The sequence below is a fragment of the Lycium barbarum genome, chromosome 11, assembly GCF_019175385.1.
Source record: "Lycium barbarum isolate Lr01 chromosome 11, ASM1917538v2, whole genome shotgun sequence".
Lineage (NCBI taxonomy): Eukaryota > Viridiplantae > Streptophyta > Magnoliopsida > Solanales > Solanaceae > Lycium > Lycium barbarum.
Window position 1 is genome coordinate 9,558,656 of NC_083347.1, and position 17,058 is coordinate 9,575,713.

General features: G+C 34.1%; 2 protein-coding genes across 2 annotated transcripts; both read right to left on the reverse strand.

Moving 5' to 3' along the window:
• Positions 1–639: 639 nt before the first annotated feature.
• LOC132617332 (glucose-1-phosphate adenylyltransferase small subunit, chloroplastic/amyloplastic) lies at positions 640–5,695 on the reverse strand. The gene is made up of 9 exons (XM_060332315.1): positions 5,351–5,695; positions 4,200–4,496; positions 3,650–3,919; positions 3,378–3,557; positions 2,865–2,968; positions 2,647–2,758; positions 1,505–1,603; positions 1,139–1,258; positions 640–965 (listed from the first exon to the last, which is right to left on the reverse strand). The coding sequence occupies exons 1-9, from the start codon at positions 5,618–5,620 to the stop codon at positions 849–851; spliced, it is 1,569 nt and encodes a 522-aa protein (XP_060188298.1). The 5' UTR covers positions 5,621–5,695; the 3' UTR covers positions 640–848.
• A 2,351-nt stretch (positions 5,696–8,046) lies between these two features.
• On the reverse strand, positions 8,047–12,641 carry LOC132618201 (ras-related protein RABB1c-like). Its single transcript, XM_060333265.1, has 6 exons — positions 12,288–12,641; positions 10,902–11,041; positions 10,577–10,659; positions 9,820–10,024; positions 9,638–9,706; positions 8,047–8,299 (listed from the first exon to the last, which is right to left on the reverse strand). Exons 1-6 carry the CDS (start codon positions 12,331–12,333, stop codon positions 8,207–8,209), a joined length of 636 nt encoding a protein of 211 aa, XP_060189248.1. The 5' UTR covers positions 12,334–12,641; the 3' UTR covers positions 8,047–8,206.
• Between the last annotated feature and the right edge of the window lie 4,417 nt (positions 12,642–17,058).

Consider the following 17,058-nt stretch of genomic DNA (forward strand, 5'->3'; position numbering starts at 1 on the left):
ACGTGGATTTCACATATATAACTGCTAATAAAACTTTGAATATTGGTACAATAACATATAATGCAGTTGGTGAAAGCAAGAAGGACAGTAGCAAGAACAAAACGCTCGCTTTCGCTCCAGCTTTTGATGGGTTACATCCTTTTGAGATGTTTGTTTCCCGTTGATCATGTTTCTAGCTAAAAAAAGAATGTTTAAGAAACAATATTCTTTTTTTTCCCCTTCTATATGCTCCTAGCAATTAATTTTCTCTTGAACCCGCAGAAACTTAAATTTGATAGCTGTTTTCAGAAGTTTTTCTCGCATTATCTTTATGTTTGATATGTTGTCTTCAAAGTCAAATTCTGCACTATTTGTTGAATGAGTAAATCTTACACATGAATCAACTGTTCAAGTAAAATCAAGCAAAGATGATTTTTTTGTTTGTTTTCTTTTATTTTTTCCAACGTTAAAAAGGCCAGTTGCGTGCCCACCATGGTTAGAAGAAAAAAAAAGTCAGGTGTGAAGCAAACTGTCAGGGAAACCTGGAGATTGATTAAAATCACAAGCAGGAAAATTGATTAAGAAACAATAGTTCCTTCTCACTACAAATTTCAAAGATAATACACAAGTAAAATGGAGCAAAGGTGAGATCAAAGCAGATTTGTGTAATAGTCGATTTTTATTTTAGAGGAAATAATTTTTACAGAATCCAGTCTTCTCTTGTAGGGTTAATGAGAAGTATCTAGCTACATAAAAGTAAGATGTACACTAGATTTCTACAGCAGAGCAAAAAATAAAAGTAGCACGTTTCTACCTCATGGCTGTTTAGCAAAGTTTTTCTAAGACCAACCACGTTCCCAACCGAACCTTTAGATGACGATACCACTGGGAATCAAAGCATCCTTGATGACAGTGACAATCCCACTCTTAATGAAGTACCCATCCGTTTCCCTAGCGGCTTCTTGCACATTGTCGCAGTTAATGATCTGACCAAAAGAATCCCTCATTAGAAACACTGCTCACAGTAATGTTGGCCACATAATGAAGAAATAATCCATGTGATAAATGACTAAATCAATGCTATTAATCTGAACACATGAAGGAGAACTTCAAACATAAATCTAAAATGTAAGTTGCATGAAAGTTGGAGCAATTTAACCTTCACATTGTCCCCTATACGGGCATTCTTGTCAATAATGGCTCTTTTGATGTGAGAATTCTTGCCGATGCCAATTGGGACACTACCCTTTGCAGCCAGAAACTTCCTATCAGCATCAGTCTGGACCAATAAAGGGCAGAAAGTGAGTCCGTAATTAGTAATGAACGCAGAAAGGAAATTACAAGTGTAGTATTTTCTTTATCCTCTGTTATTTGATTTTAAGGCACATTACTCCACGGTAGATCATATACACAGTGAGTCTAATAAAGTTAAATTCACATTCCCATGTATTTTATTAGATATCTTTTATGGTAACTTGAGAATAACTAGCATTTTTTTTGTTGGTAACTTAATTACTAGCATTACCTCATAATAATCTGCCCCCATCAAAAGTGTGTCTTCTATAATTGCTCCCTCCGATATGCATGATCTGAGCCCAACCACAGAATGGTGAATCTTACAGTTCTGCAAACAGAAAAAATAATTTCATAAGGATCAAAATCTGAGAGGTACACTGGAATACAATTTATCTGTGTTTTCTTGAGCATAATTTGATGAAAAATGAAAAGGAGTAAAGGACAAAGTTGGTGACGAATGTCTGGGTAATTCTCTTCACCTTGCGCATTCCTTGAGGCCCTAAAACAGCAATAAATACTACTATGCCTCAATCATAAGCTAGTTGAGTTTCTGTCATATGAATCTTCAATATCAATTTCGGTCAAGCTGGATCTGTTTAATTCCAAAACTCAAAAATTTTGGATTCTCTAAAATTTGAGGTTCTCCATGTGTTTTTTTTCCTACAAGACTTCTAATTTTTTTCTAGATAGACTAGCTAGCATAAACCACTACCTTGTTCTGTCCAAACAGGATGTCTTAATTTTCCCTTTTGGTCTGTCACAAATATGCTGTCCATTCTTCACTATTCAGTGATCTTTAAATTTCGAAGTTTATCAAAAAAGTTAACTTTAGATGTCATGTTACGGACCCCAATTTTCTCTAAAATATATCATAATTTAGTTTCACTCATATTCTTCATATTGCATAATGAAAAGACAATTAGATTAAAATAGAGGGAGCAGATTTTTCTGGAAATAATCCCAAATTTTCTAGGTAATAAAAATTCCAAATTTTCTGGAAAAAGTAGATTTTAAGTCGAGATCTGTAACATCTCTTTTCCTCTCATACCTTGATGAGAAACTGAACTGCGAACAAAATTCAAGCACACCTCAAGAGAGGAGAGAATTCAGTAAAATCAACTTTATCTTTTTATGAGAAAGCAATATACTCCTATTGTATTTAAGTGTGAATTCAATTATAAACAACGTGGATATGGATGGGGTCATGGAACACGTCAAGATATGTCTCACGGTTTGCTGCCAAGGATGACATGGCTACGGTCACCAGAATGAGGTGTTCATGTACCGTAGCTTTGGAGATGGTATGGACAACCAATGACATCAGAAATGCAGTTTAGAAAATGTTGAGGCTTTAAAACAATAATTAATTACCTTGATCACACAACCTTCACCAATGACACTATCTGTCACATCAGCATCAAGCATTTTTGAAGGTGGCAGATATCGAGGTTGGGTGTAGATTGGAGCTGATCGGTCATAAAAGCTTCAGTAAATATTGAAGACAATTATATTAGTGCTTGGTCATAGTAAGTGGGATTCAAACCCATGCAAACTGCAGAGAATTATCTCTTTGAAATCAGCGGAAGTACCTAAAATCTGGCACCGGCTTTTTTGTAATGCCCAAATTGGCATTGTAAAAAGCTTCAATCGTACCAATATCTTCCCAGTACCCATCATATAAGTAAGCTTGCACCTGAGAACACAGACACATAAGACCTCTAGAAATAACACTTACCAAGCTACAATTATCTTAAAAGAGATTAAGCATGATGCATCATTCTTTTTGAGTTTTCACATTTTATGATTTGAGCAAAACAAGAGAAGCAACAACGAGAAAATAGAGAAAAACTTGAGAGGGCCTACATAAGACTGCACAAGTAAAGAGCGGTCATTATCATAGCCATATCTGGAAGAGAATTCAAGAAATTGAGACAATAAGGCCAACAAATATTAAATTGCTCTGGATTATATTTTTATATGCTAAAGGACAGAAGATGCAATTTTTTAACCATTGCGTGCTGCAAAAAAAATATTTTTCTTATTTTTAATATTTGCGATAAGTAAATTAAATGCAAAAAGTAAGTTCTAGAGAAAGTACGTACTCTCATCCCAAGTGAGGTTGCACCAGGAATAACTTCACTACCAAAATCATTGGCTCCAGGGAACTTGTCACGGAGTAGGTTTAACATCACATCCTTGCTAATGACATATATACCCATACTCGCGATAAACGGCATCTCTTTAGCTCTCTCATCATCAAGACCTAAAATGGTAGTATCCACCTGAAATACATCCCAACACGAGTTAATGCATGCTCATAAATTCTTTGTAGATAGTTCTTAATTGAAAAGCATTAAGACTATGATAGTATTACTTTCATTGCTTTCAATTGCTCTCCTTTCGGTTTCTCTGCAAATTCAATAATGCGTCCTTCTTCGTCAATCTTCATGAGACCGAATGCAGTGGCACGCTTTTCGTCCATTGGTAGTGCGGCAACAGTAATATCAGCATCTGTTTCTCTGTGGGCTTGAATGAACTTCTCATAATCCATTCGGTATAGATGATCTCCAGCAAGTACGAGGTATTCAAGAACGTTATGCTCCTCAAACAACCATAGATACTGCCTGACAGCATCAGCAGTGCCCTACAAATAAGTACATCACTTGTTATGCCAGCTTGTTAAGTAAACTAGCTCAATAGCAATAGTAAAACACATGCAGAAGATTAATTCAAAGTGCCAAGCACAAATGGAGACCCAATTTATTCTCAAATAAGGCATTTCAAAACCAAAGCTCAGGAAAATATAGGGATTGTAAGTGCTACATGTATGCATTACAGTAATTGGATGAGATATGTCTCCCGGTAATTAATAACAATAACAATAGTGTATTCGTGAATTGTGTACTGCGGGAATAAGGAATTACCTGAAACCAATTGGGGTTCTCCGGACTTTGTTGAGCAGCAAGTACTTCCACAAAACCCTCATTTTTGTAGCCGCCCATGTTGCTAGCATATGCCCGTGAAAGATGGCGATTCAGAGATGCAGAGTTGAATTGTGTGAGAACATAGATCTTGGATATGTTACTGTTAATGCAATTGCTTACAGGAATGTCAATCAGACGATAATTTGCTCCAAGAGGAACTGCTGGCTTTGCTCTCTTTTTAGTTAAAGGATAAAGCCGGGTCCCAGCTCCACCTCCAAGAATAATTCCCAAAACACTCTGCACCAAATTGCATTAACAATGTAAGTTTAATTCACTATATTTACTTAAAGAAATTCAGCTTCCTAAAGCTTTCGTATCGAAAACAACAACATACCCAGTGAAATCCCACATTGTGGGGTCTAAGGAGGTTAGAGTGTACGCAGACCTTACCCCTACCTACTAAGGAGGTAGAGAGACTATTTTCGGTAGACCCTGGCACCGCTTTCGTATTGGAAAAAACAAGTAACCATAATACTTTACTACTTCTAAGTAGACGTAAATCACTGTCAAGCTGTTGGCAGATAAGGCTTTGTGAAAAAAAATAAGCTAAATACTGTTCACCCACAATATAACTAGATTAATATGTATATAGTATTTTTTTTATGAAAATATAACAAAGTCGACATTTTGAGGGCAAAGGATTAGGTCCGGTAGACACAAAACCAATGCCTGAAATGACATAATCAGATCCAATGATTACAGTATCTAAGATGATAATCTAGTCTTAAAAGCCTCTCCAAGTCAAGATTTCATATAATCTATGACTATCATGTGCATAATATATTAAACAAACTCAAATAGACTAAGCACATTTTTAAATGTACACGTGATTATGTGTCAGAAAGAGGTGAGAGATTTATCTTAGATCTAGCTCTACCCAGTCAAAAAAACTTCAAACTGAAGCATTCCACTCCACATCCTTTTTTACAAGAAAGATCTACAATCCAATAAATCACCTCATTCTAGTAATCAATCTGACAAAAAAAAAAATCCTACATTTCACACACTCCCACACACCATACATAATGATTTATATATTTATGCATAATATAGAATCACAAAGTCCTTGACAAAATTAAGTTTTCGCTTACTCTGCTAGCGTCAGGGTCGAGACATGTCTGCGAATTTTGCGAATCAGAAACAGCCTTAGGCGATACGATCAGTGGATTTCTTCTCTCACTGAAACTGCGTCTTTGTGAATTGAAAGACACTACAGATTTCAACTTGTCTCCGGAAAGATGAGATGACGAAAAGGAGAGGTTTCGAAAGGACATTGCACGAGTAGAATCATTATTATTTCTCTCGGAGATACAATTGTGTGGAGACGGAGAAGATTTTAAGGCTCCAGTTGAAGCCGCCATTATTAACACTGTAAAGTGTAAACTCTCCTCTCTGCTGCTATGGAGTGTGTGGCAGTGAGTGTGATTGAAATTAAGTTTGGAGCTGAGGGATTTTATTTTTATAATCCTGATATTAAGGGTAACTTTATAGACCTAGTTTTGTTAGATTTTACAAGAGGACAATATATTGATTGGTAGAGATTTTATGTGATGGAGGGTATTTTGGGGATTGACATATGACTTTTGTACTTGAGCTGGAAAAAAGATCTGACGTGGGTAAGGATGTGTTACCATTAGAATCATTATTTTTCAGAAAATAGTTCAAGAGATTATTTACTAGTGGACGTTATTTGGCTTATGTGGAGGAAAGTCAGATATGTTCACATGCCAGTGAGAGAAAGTTATGGGCAAAGGACGTCTATAAACCGTTCGTTATGAAATGTGATTATCATTGAGAAAATAAATTACTTATTAATCAAGATTTGTTGGCATAAATATTGTTACTTAAGTGCATAGGGAAAACGAAATGATAAGTGAGATCTGGAATGATCCGAAATTGCCAGAATTTTCGTATATTAGTTTATGCTATGCTGTCACTTTCCCAAGGAGACTTGGTGTATCAAATTCCAAGGAATTATATATATAAAATGCTCCATTTACTTTGTGACCGCTAAAAAGATACCCCATCCGTCTTATATTACTTGTTCACTTTTTTTTATACACGTTTATTAAAAATTCATAAATAAAAATGTATTCTTACTATATTATTCTTATCTTTTCAATTAATTACACTCTAATCAATACTTGTTAGTTTAGAAACAATTAATGTTTAAAAGTAAAGTAGAAAAAATAATTCTATCATAATTTTATAAATGGACATATAATTTGAGATGAATATTTATAATAATATGGACGGGTAATATGGGATGGAGGGAGTAGTCACAGATAGACAGTAGTAATGATAATGAATTAATGACTAAAGCAATGTTGCTCTAATGTTGCTCTGTTTTTAGTGAGGCTTAGGATCACTCATGTATGATTGATCCTTATTATAATATTTAAGTTTTCGATTTTCGAATGATGATTTGGATGCCATTTGGGATAAGTGTATTCTGCATTTCTCAAAATCTGGCTATGTAATTACAAAATTCACAGACTTAAGTTCGCTAAGCATGCTCAAATCAAGATTATTAAAGAAGGCTAAAAGAATATTCAATCGGCGGAATATCTACCTTTGATTTATTTATGAATAACATCACGACGCCCTAAAATGGCTAGATTTGCGGCATGACTCTAAGTTAGCTCTTATAAAGATTGAAGTTGGTTGAGATGAAAATATAAGATTTTGTGATTATTCCTAAGCAGTATTAGAGAATGAGATTCTTTCATGTGAGGTAGCGAAATTTTATTCATAACGAATATATGTGTATGATTTATTACAATTATATTGAGTGTTCATATCTTTTCTTCAATTTTCTATCAGTGAGACACAAATTTTTGATGGCGTATTCAAATGAAAATTAATCTTTTTGAGTTGGGGTTAGTTTTCTTAGATTATTCCTAACATTGATAATTACTTTAGAAAATTTTGTTGTTGGTAATTATTTTGGACCTGATAGAAAATTATGTGGCATGATGATCTAACATATAAAGTATTTTTAAGAATATTTTTAAAAATATTATAATATATTTTTTTAATAACATTCGCGCATCGCACGGGTACTATACTAATAATGAATTAATGACTAAAGCAATGTTGCTCTAATGTTGCTCTGTTTATAGTGAGGCTTAGGATCAATCATGTATGAAAGCAACAAGTTTTAATGGACGATCAACTTCATCTTATGTCCAACTTGCCAGTGACTTCACTAAACATCAACCTCGTCATAGTTCCTTTCTTATTGGGTTTCAAGACAATGCCAGGGGATCGATCGATATTTTTAAACAAAAACTATGAGAACCATCCAATGAAACTTTGTCCACTAAGCTTGTCTCTTGAGCGTTTGCTAATTAATGTTTGATGTAAATATTGAGTGTAGGTAAATTTATTTGGCTGTTCCGGCTCAAGTAAAACTTAATACGCATCGGGTATTTATACGAAACCAGTGAATGCCCAATATGTGTTTGAACATACAAAACTATTATTCTAACCATGGTCAATTGATGTACATCTTTAATTCGCTTAATCAGGTAAGTTCTCTTAGTTTGGTATTAGTTTGGTGTAAACACCGAACGCGGATAAATACTCCACAAGACCAGTGGCGTGCAATTTACGTCTATCTGCCGATTGCTCCATCACACACTGGCGTGAAATAGGCAAGGGCACATGAAAAAGGAGAGGAAGGCGAAGGGGGTGGATTTGCACTTTTTTCATTCACACAAGCTCACATGCTACTAATCTATATTCACATTTGAAAATTCTATACACCAAAAAAAATGCAAAAATATAATTAAAAAAATCACATCTTTATGTACGGAATTTACTTATTTTTGCACATATATCAATCACTAAAACAAGCAAACCGAAGAGCACTCAATATTAAGAATTCCAAACTACAAATAAATAATCATAGGAACATGATAGGTTCCAATAATAAATGTCCATTTTCAAGTACAACAACCCCCTCCCTGAGAAGCAGCTCCATCTCTTCCACCTGAAGGCCCGGGAATACCTCCATATCCAACTTTTATTCCATAAGACTGCAAAAGAAAAATGGAAAGCATTAGTTTTGGCAACTATCATTATTACGTAAACGGGAATTATACATGGTGCAACATAAGTTTCTGCTTTCTTGGTTCTCAAAACAATAATTAGGACACTAATCAATGTTTTTACCAGTACTCAACTGAAATGATACTCCGCTAAACAAGGAACTCTGCTAACAATATGCTCACAACTATGGGTCACCGGATTGCCATAAGAACTCGTAAGAGAGTGAGAATGCAGAATGATGGATTGATGCTTCTTAGGATGGTTGAAATAATATCAAGTCTTTATTTCCTCCAAATTAACTTGCTTTCCGTTCTAAGATAGCATGTTCACTGTTCCATATCCTTGAGTCGTAGGTAATCTATCTCTCAGTAGGACAGCTAATTCACCATCAATTCTCCCATTAAAATAGCTTTTAAAGGTCAAAATTAGATGAAGTAAAGATCCCAACTTTTCAAATCAGAAAATGAAAAAACTAATCCTATTAGGAGCTGCTAAAACAGCCACTCTGAGTTGGATGTTACTCTCAGAAGCTATTACAGCATTTATCTACAAATTACACAGCTAGATATGCCCAACTACACAAGACATGAACATGATAATGCCTTCTCCATATGGTCTTTTTCTCAAGCAGGATGTTGGTATTGGCCAGGTGACCATGATAATGCCTTCTCCATATGGTCTTTTTCTCAGAAGCTATTACAGCATTTATCTACAAATTACACAGCTAGATATGCCCAACTACACAAGATATGAACATGATAATGCCTTCTCCATATGGTTTTTTTCTCATGCAGGATGTTGGTCATGGCCAGGGGACCAGATTCTGTAGGGAACGAAACTCCTTAGGTGCCCTTTTTTTGTGGATAATATTTTATATCTTGCAGAAAAACTTTCAAGTATCTGTTTTATTTTTTTTCAAGAAGTACTGGTCAAAGACTTCCTTTCAAAAAACATATTTCAAGAAGTGGTTTTAGCATTGTCAAAAGAAAAGTTCTTCTTCCACTAATAAAACACTCGCAGAACTTCAAAAAACTGCAATTATTACAAGGTACAAACACATTCCCATAGGAATCCAAACACATATATTTTTTCAAAAGAGAGAGTATTCTCCAATTTCTTCATTTAACTCTTTAAACAAGCAAACAAAATTAATAACATTAGAACAAGCAAACAAAGTACTTCATTTAACTTTCTACTTCATGAGATGCCAATCAGGTCTTTCTTAGACAATTGCCATGTTCATATTAATGGAAGTACACGAAAATTAGCCAGACTAGCAGAATATACAGATATATATATATAAATATGGTCAGGGCATGACATACCTCATTCGATACATCAAACACTCCATCCTGTATTTTCTTATAGATTGTTGAGGCTGTTCTGATGAAAGCCTGAAAAGCAGCAGAAACCAGAAATCAGATAAACAAGTAATTTCTACATCTAGTTAGGGACAGATGTCCATGGATAAAAGGTCAGAGAAGTAGCAGACGAGAGAATCTCTTACCTCTTCGACGTTCTGAGCTGTTTTGGCAGAGGCCTCCATAAATATTAACCCATTCTCCTTGGCAAATTGCTCCCCTTCCTCCGTGCTTACGGCCCTTCTGTGAGCCAGATCACACTTGTTTCCTATCAGCATTATGCTCATGTTTGCATTTGCATGCTGCCTTGCATCTTCCAGCCAACTAGCTAGGTGATTAAATGTTTCCCTCCTAAAATGTTTTGGCATGAGGAAAATAAAATCATCACTAAATCAAATAAACTTTACTTCCATAATTTTCTGATAAATACACCTTAATTACATATTAAGTTTTCTTCTGTTGAAGACAAAAATTATTATAAGAACAGAATAACTCAGCGCTTATAGTTAGTTTTACAAATTTGTTCCGCTGCTCTCCTAGACAAAGACATGTTAGCCATCATGATTGAAACACCACTAGAAAGACTAAAAGTAATAAAGTGAAAAGATTGGAACGGAATGTTCTGTCGTTCGTTAGGTAAAGCACTCAAAAATGGTCTTTAAGAATTGACAAAAGGATCAATATATATACATAATGCTGTGAACTTTGCACTTTATCTGCATCCTGGGTAACAAGAATTTGTAGAAGAATATTTCTGGAATTTTGATTTTTTTTCCGTTGATAGTTCTGGAACTTTGAGCAATGCTAAAAGGACAGATCAAGAAGTACATTCATTTATATCATGGGACATGTAACTCGAGTTCCCTACAGGTATGGAAGTGCCAAAGACACTGCAGAAAATACCTTGTAATATCATAAACAAGTAGTGCCCCAGCAGCACCTCGGTAGTATGACCTCGTGATAGATCTGAATGATTCTTGACCAGCCTGAAATGAAGAACACTCTTTAGATCATGATTTTAGTCATCCATACTAGCATGACGAAAGAATAAGGAGAACAGCATAAGAATGATTCTACCACCACTAACAGAATTTTAGATATTTGGATAGATAATCCGAAGTTCCTAGTAACCACAACAACCAGCTGAACTAGGGATTAATCTGAGCATTTTTTAGCCATTAAAGATAATTAAATCAACAGAGAAAGAAGGAAAAGATGTGTCACTAACTGTGTCCCAGATCTGCAGTTTTATGGGCTTGTTGTCTATTGTGATCATTCTAGCCCCAAACTCAACCCCAATGGTCAAGTCATGGACCGGTTGAAATCGTTTGTCCGTAAACTGCAAAAGAAGACATGATTTTCCAACACCTGCATAACAAAATTAATAACCTCATCAATGATATCTTAAACAAGGCTTCGGCAATGTATAATTAATATCAGATACATATACGATATAATATACCAATAGAATCTAATAAAAGTGTAAGAGATGCTAGGGGCTAAGTGCACATGTATCAGCACATAAAAACAACAAGGAGTTCTGAGTATGTGTCCATACACAACCAAAAACATGGCAAATCATGAAGATTCTTTCCTTTTTGTGGATAATGGTGGCCAAGCCAACTTGGGCGCAACTCAGCTATTCCACTAGGTTCCTGCTATCTCCACCCACTAACACAGGTGTCGGGTTACTATATCCAACAAGGCTTAGACAAATAGGAAGAAATCACCTACTGCTTTTTTTTTTTTCCTCCCTATTTTGGGGTTTGAACCCTTATCTCCAAGGTTTGCACCAACTTCATTAAATCATGATGAATCATTTAGCATGATCACCATTATGCATACTACCAAGAGGTTAAATTATCAATACATGGATTGCCAATGCTCCTAAGGAAATATGTAAACGCACTGCAATTATGAATATGCTGAAAACACTCTTGAACAATCATCTTTACCATAAGCCACATAAAATTTATCTCAACAAGGAACAAGTCTGCCAACATGAACACGTAAGCTAAAGCACAACTACGCAATCTTCTAATTCTGAGACAATCAAATTCCTTCCGCTCTAATGATCGTACATATAGCTAACTATTCTACTTATTAATCATTTGAAAAAAAAAAAGTCATATAAGATAACTCCGTGAATGCCATTTCTAGCCTTACAACCTATAACTTAAAACAGCCTTTCAAAAACAACTAAATTGATGATACAATACATCCACAATTTCTTAAAATCTAGTTTTTTCCACTTGATATCATGATTTAAAAAAAAAAAAAATCAAATGAAACTACACCAAATGGATTAGGCTCATAACATCTCTTTTTCTTTTTCTTTTTAGGTGATCTATTCAAAAAATAGATGATCAACATCAATTTATATACCAAAATGCAACGTGATATAACACGAAATCTTAACATTCAAATCTGAGAAGCACATATAATATCATAGCAGCATAAATGAATTGCCAGACATTGAAAAATTTCTTATTCCAGATCGAGATAATAATAACTTTATAGATATGTCAAATTAACCTCAATCAAAATCACAGGAAACCTATTGATCAGATCCAATCAACTAAAACAAAAAAGGAGGAAAGAGGAAAAGTTTTACCGGTATCGCCGATGATGATATACTTGAATAGATAGGCGTAAGACATGTGGAGAAAACAATACTTCTTTCTATGTGTAATGTGTGTGTGTATTTTACAGCAAAAAATAAATGTATACAATTAGAGGCTCTGTTTTAAGAATTCAAAAGAATTTGGTTGTATCTTTCTTCTTCTTTCCCTTATGGAGACGCGAAGAGAGAGAGAAGAAAGGTGAGAATTTACAGAGGTGCAAAACTGCAAAGGCTTTTGAATATACGTAAATTATTGAAGTTTGTACTTTGCCAAGCCTTCCAAGAGAAGGCACGCACGACTCAGCAAAGCTGTTAAACGGATCGGATATTTGGATCTCAATTCTCAACCCATAGCTAGAATATATATATATATATATCTGAATGTTAATTGTTCGGATAAGTGAACCTTTTTTTTGTTTTTAAACCAGTTAATGAATCTGAATTGATTTTGATTAATTAAGATTTATAACAAGTTTTAATAAAAGTCTTATTGAATATATGAAATAATCTTTTAATACTTGAATATTAAAAATATTCAAGTCTTCTTTAATTTTTAAATTCAAATAGATTTAAATTTTAGGATCTAAGCTATTTTATTGTTGTTACTTATTTTTGTTCCTTTTCTTTAATTTTTTTTATCAGTAATTTTAGTCATCCAGAAATACTTGAATTTTATAGAATAATCTATAAAAGAATCATAAAAGAAAGAGATGAACTTCAATAAAAATTAACCTTTGTATTGATATGCGTATAATATTTAAACAGCTTTTTCTGATTTACTATATTAAATGGAGTACTCCATATCTAACCCTTCTTCTCTATCTCTTAAGAGTTACATTTGATGTTTCTTTTTAGGAAAAAAATCTTAAAAATATGCATCAACAACAACGTCTACTACAAATAATGAGGGAATGACACACAAACGAATAACATGTTTGGCTAAGCTTCTAAAATCCGCGTATTTTGAAAATTGCTTTTCAAAAAAGTATTTTTTGATAAGAAGTAGTTTGTGTTTGGCTATTAATTAAAACAACATTTTGAACAGCAATTACTGTTTGACCAAGCTTTTAAAAAGTGGCTAAATGTATTTTCTCAAAAGTGTTGTCAATAAAGGGTGTTTGAGTAAAAACTAGTATTTTTTAAGCTCCTGAAAAATAGTTTTTGCTATTCTCATAATCACTTATTTTCTCCCAAAAGCTTGACCTAAAAAGAAATTGAAAATTGACATAAAAAATTTTAGTACCTTGAAAAATCTGCTCTCAATTCAAGAAAGCTCATATACATTAGTGATCAAGATAAGAAGAAGAGAATAACACAAACCGAAAATGATATCCATCGGCCAAAAACAACATATTAAGCACTTATCAAATAAAATAGAGTAAAATTACATCTACATATCACCCCATTAATCACCTATTTTCAGTTTGCAAAGAATCAAGATCATGTATAAGAAAACAATATAATATTATAAAAAAATAATAACATAAATAAATAATCCAGAGGAACTAATCACCTGGTGTAGAAAAAATGACAAACAACATAGTGGAGATTGAATCTACTACTTATCAACATGATGGTTAACAAAACTTTGAAGAGAATTTTGGGTGCTATATATATTTGTTATGATATAAATTTGTAACTATTGTGATTATTGATAGTGAAGGCCTTAAATATAGGTGATAATGATAGATAACGAAAGGAAGAAAACTGAAACTTTAAAGCACCCACTTAAGGGTAATTGAGGAGGGGCAATTCTGGGTGGTCTTTAAATTTTGCCTCTCATATTTGCGGTCTTTAAATTTTACCCCTTATATTTGTGATCTTTAAATTTTGTCCTTAGCTTGGATACCTAAGGTTCTGGGTTCGAACCCCCGCTCAGGCATAAAATAAAAAAATAATTTCGCAAGGCAGGGCTGGAGGGAGTGTATGCCTGATCCGGCATAAAGTCCTTAAGGAAAACTAAAGTTATGCCGGAGGGGGCATAACTTTTGCTCAAGGCATAGTTTTAGTTATGCCTTATGGGGTTACATAAGGAACTATGCCTTATGAGGCAGACTTTTAATTAAGGCATAACCAAAAGTATGTCTCATAAGACAGAATTTTTCCTTAAGGCAAACTTTTAGTGTTGCCTTAATGAAAAGTTCCGCCTTATGGGGCATACTTTTAGTTATATTTTATGGATCACACTTTTAGTTAAGGCATAACTAAAAGTATGCCCCATAAGGCGGAACTTTTTCTTAAGACATAATTAAAAGTTTGTTTTGAAAAGTAAAAAAAATAAAATATATGTCTCAAAGCAAAGTCTGCCCCCTCCGGCATAACTTTAGTTTTTCCTTAAAGATTGTATGCCGGATCCGGCATAAAGTCCTTAAGGAAAAACTAAAGTTATGCTGGAGGGGGCATAACTTTTCCTCAAGGCATAGTTTTAGTTATGCCTTATGGGGCAAAACTTTTCCATAAGAAACTATGCCTTATGGGGCAGACTTTTAATTAAGGCATAACCAAAAGTATTGTCTCATAAGGCAGAATTTTCCTTAAGATAACTTTTAGTGTTGCCTTAATGAAAAGTTCCGCCTTATGGGGCATACTTTTAGTTATATTTTATGGGACACACTTTTAGTTAAGGCATAACTAAAAGTATGCCCCATAAGGCAGAACTTTTTCTTAAGGCATAATTAAAAGTTTGCCTTGAAAAGTAAAAAAAATAAAATATACGTCTCAAAGCAAAGTCTGCCCCCTCCGGCAAAACATTAGTTTTTCCTTAAGGATTGTATGCCGGATCCGGCATACACTTCCTCCAGCCCTGCCTTACGAAATTATTTTTTTATTTTATGCCTGAGCGGGAATTCGAACCCAGAATCTCAGGTATCCAAGCAAAGAGCAAAACTTAAAGAACACAAATATGAGGGGCAACATTTAAAGACCACCCAAAAGAAGGGCAATCCGTGCAAAAAAAATGATTTAGGAGCAGCGTTTATCTTGAATTGGAAGAATGGATCGTGGGATATGCAGTAACCATTTCTGGGCTATTTAAAAAAATATTTTTTAGGTTTTTAAACATAGAATATTTAAAATAATTAAGAGAGTTAAATGAGTGACTTTTGAGCTTTTTTAACCTAGCATATAAATGAGGAAAAAATAGAGAAAAGACCAAAAAAGATAATTGTGTTTCTTGGCCAAAGAGAGGTGTCACATCACCTTGTTTATGCTTAGCTTTATATTATATATAGATTACTCCCTCCAATTTAAAAAGAGTATTCGCTTAGCTATTTGCAAATCTCTAATTAAATAAATATTGAGATTTGGTCACCTAACACTTAATAAGAAAAAATATGAAAAAATAATATTAGTTATTTCTTGATTTGATAAATAAGTAGCGCCTTTTAAAATCAAAAAATAAAAGTTAAGTAGACACTATTTTTGAACTGGAGGAAGTAATATGTTATTCAATCAACTTTCAAAGGTTTGGCTAACCAATGTCACCGCCACCATCATTATCACCTATTAGTCTATCACTATCCACCACCCATAACTACCGTCCATAGCCAGAACCATTGTTGCCGCATTTATTACAATCACTCGTCACCACTACTAATCACCATTTATAATCATCACCAAACAACCATTAATACCACAACAATCAACAATCACCACCATCGACCATCACTATATATTGACCATGAATGAAAATTAATTTTTTAATTTTACCAAGTGTTAAATTAGTAGTTCGTTAGACTGTTTTCAGACATTTCATTATTTCGATTATGAGATTAAAGTGTAGGAATTTTCATTTGAATTTATTTTTTATACGGGTACTAAAACGGGCAAAAGCAGAACGCAGTATTATGTAAAAGGTAAATATGAAAGTCATCGCACTCCCAAATAGACGTAAATGCTAAAGAAAGTAACATAGGGCAAAATTCACAAACAGCCATTTTTACATGGTAGTAGAATAGTGAGGAAGAGGAATTTCACGATTATTTTTGGACCTCCAACACATTGTGTTGCAATTATACTCGTAAAAGTTTTAATTCCAATACAGTGTGCCACTGGTAAAAACTAAAAAAATAGCTAGCTCACGCTATTTTAACCTTACCATGTACATTAGCTTAAAGGATGAGTAAAGAAAGGGTCATTTGCACTTTTGTCATTTTGTGCTGGTCTTTAAGTTTTGCTCTTCAAATGAGCTAGTCTTTAATTGTTGCCGTTCAAAATCGAACTTATGTCTAAAGGTGCATAAATTATGCATCATAATATCCACAAGTTATGTCAGCGCCCTTAAAGAACTTACGCCCCTATAGGTATAAGTTCGATTTTGAAGGGTAAAAATTAAAGACCAATCCATTTGAAGGGTAAACCGTGCAATTACTTCATGAGTAAAACGCAAGAAAGATCTTTTTTTTTTTTGCACAAATTGCCCCTAAAATAACCTGAGATTCTGGGTTCAAATCCCGGCTCAGTAAAAAATAAAATCACAAGATAGAGTTTTGTAGCAAAATTAGGCATATTCGGGCAAAAGTTTATAAAATTCCAGCTGAGTAAAAAAAAAAAATTGCCTTAAGTTAAACCTCTACCTTAAGGTAGAATTTGCCTTATGCCTGAAGGCAAAAGTCTACAAACCTCTACCTTAAGGTAGAGTTAGCCTTATGCCTAAAGCAAAACTCTGCCTTAAGGTAGAGTTTGCCTTATGCCTAAGGCAAAACTCTACCTTGAGGTAGAGTTTGCAGACAGTTTGAAACTCTGCCTTAAGGGAGAGTTTTGC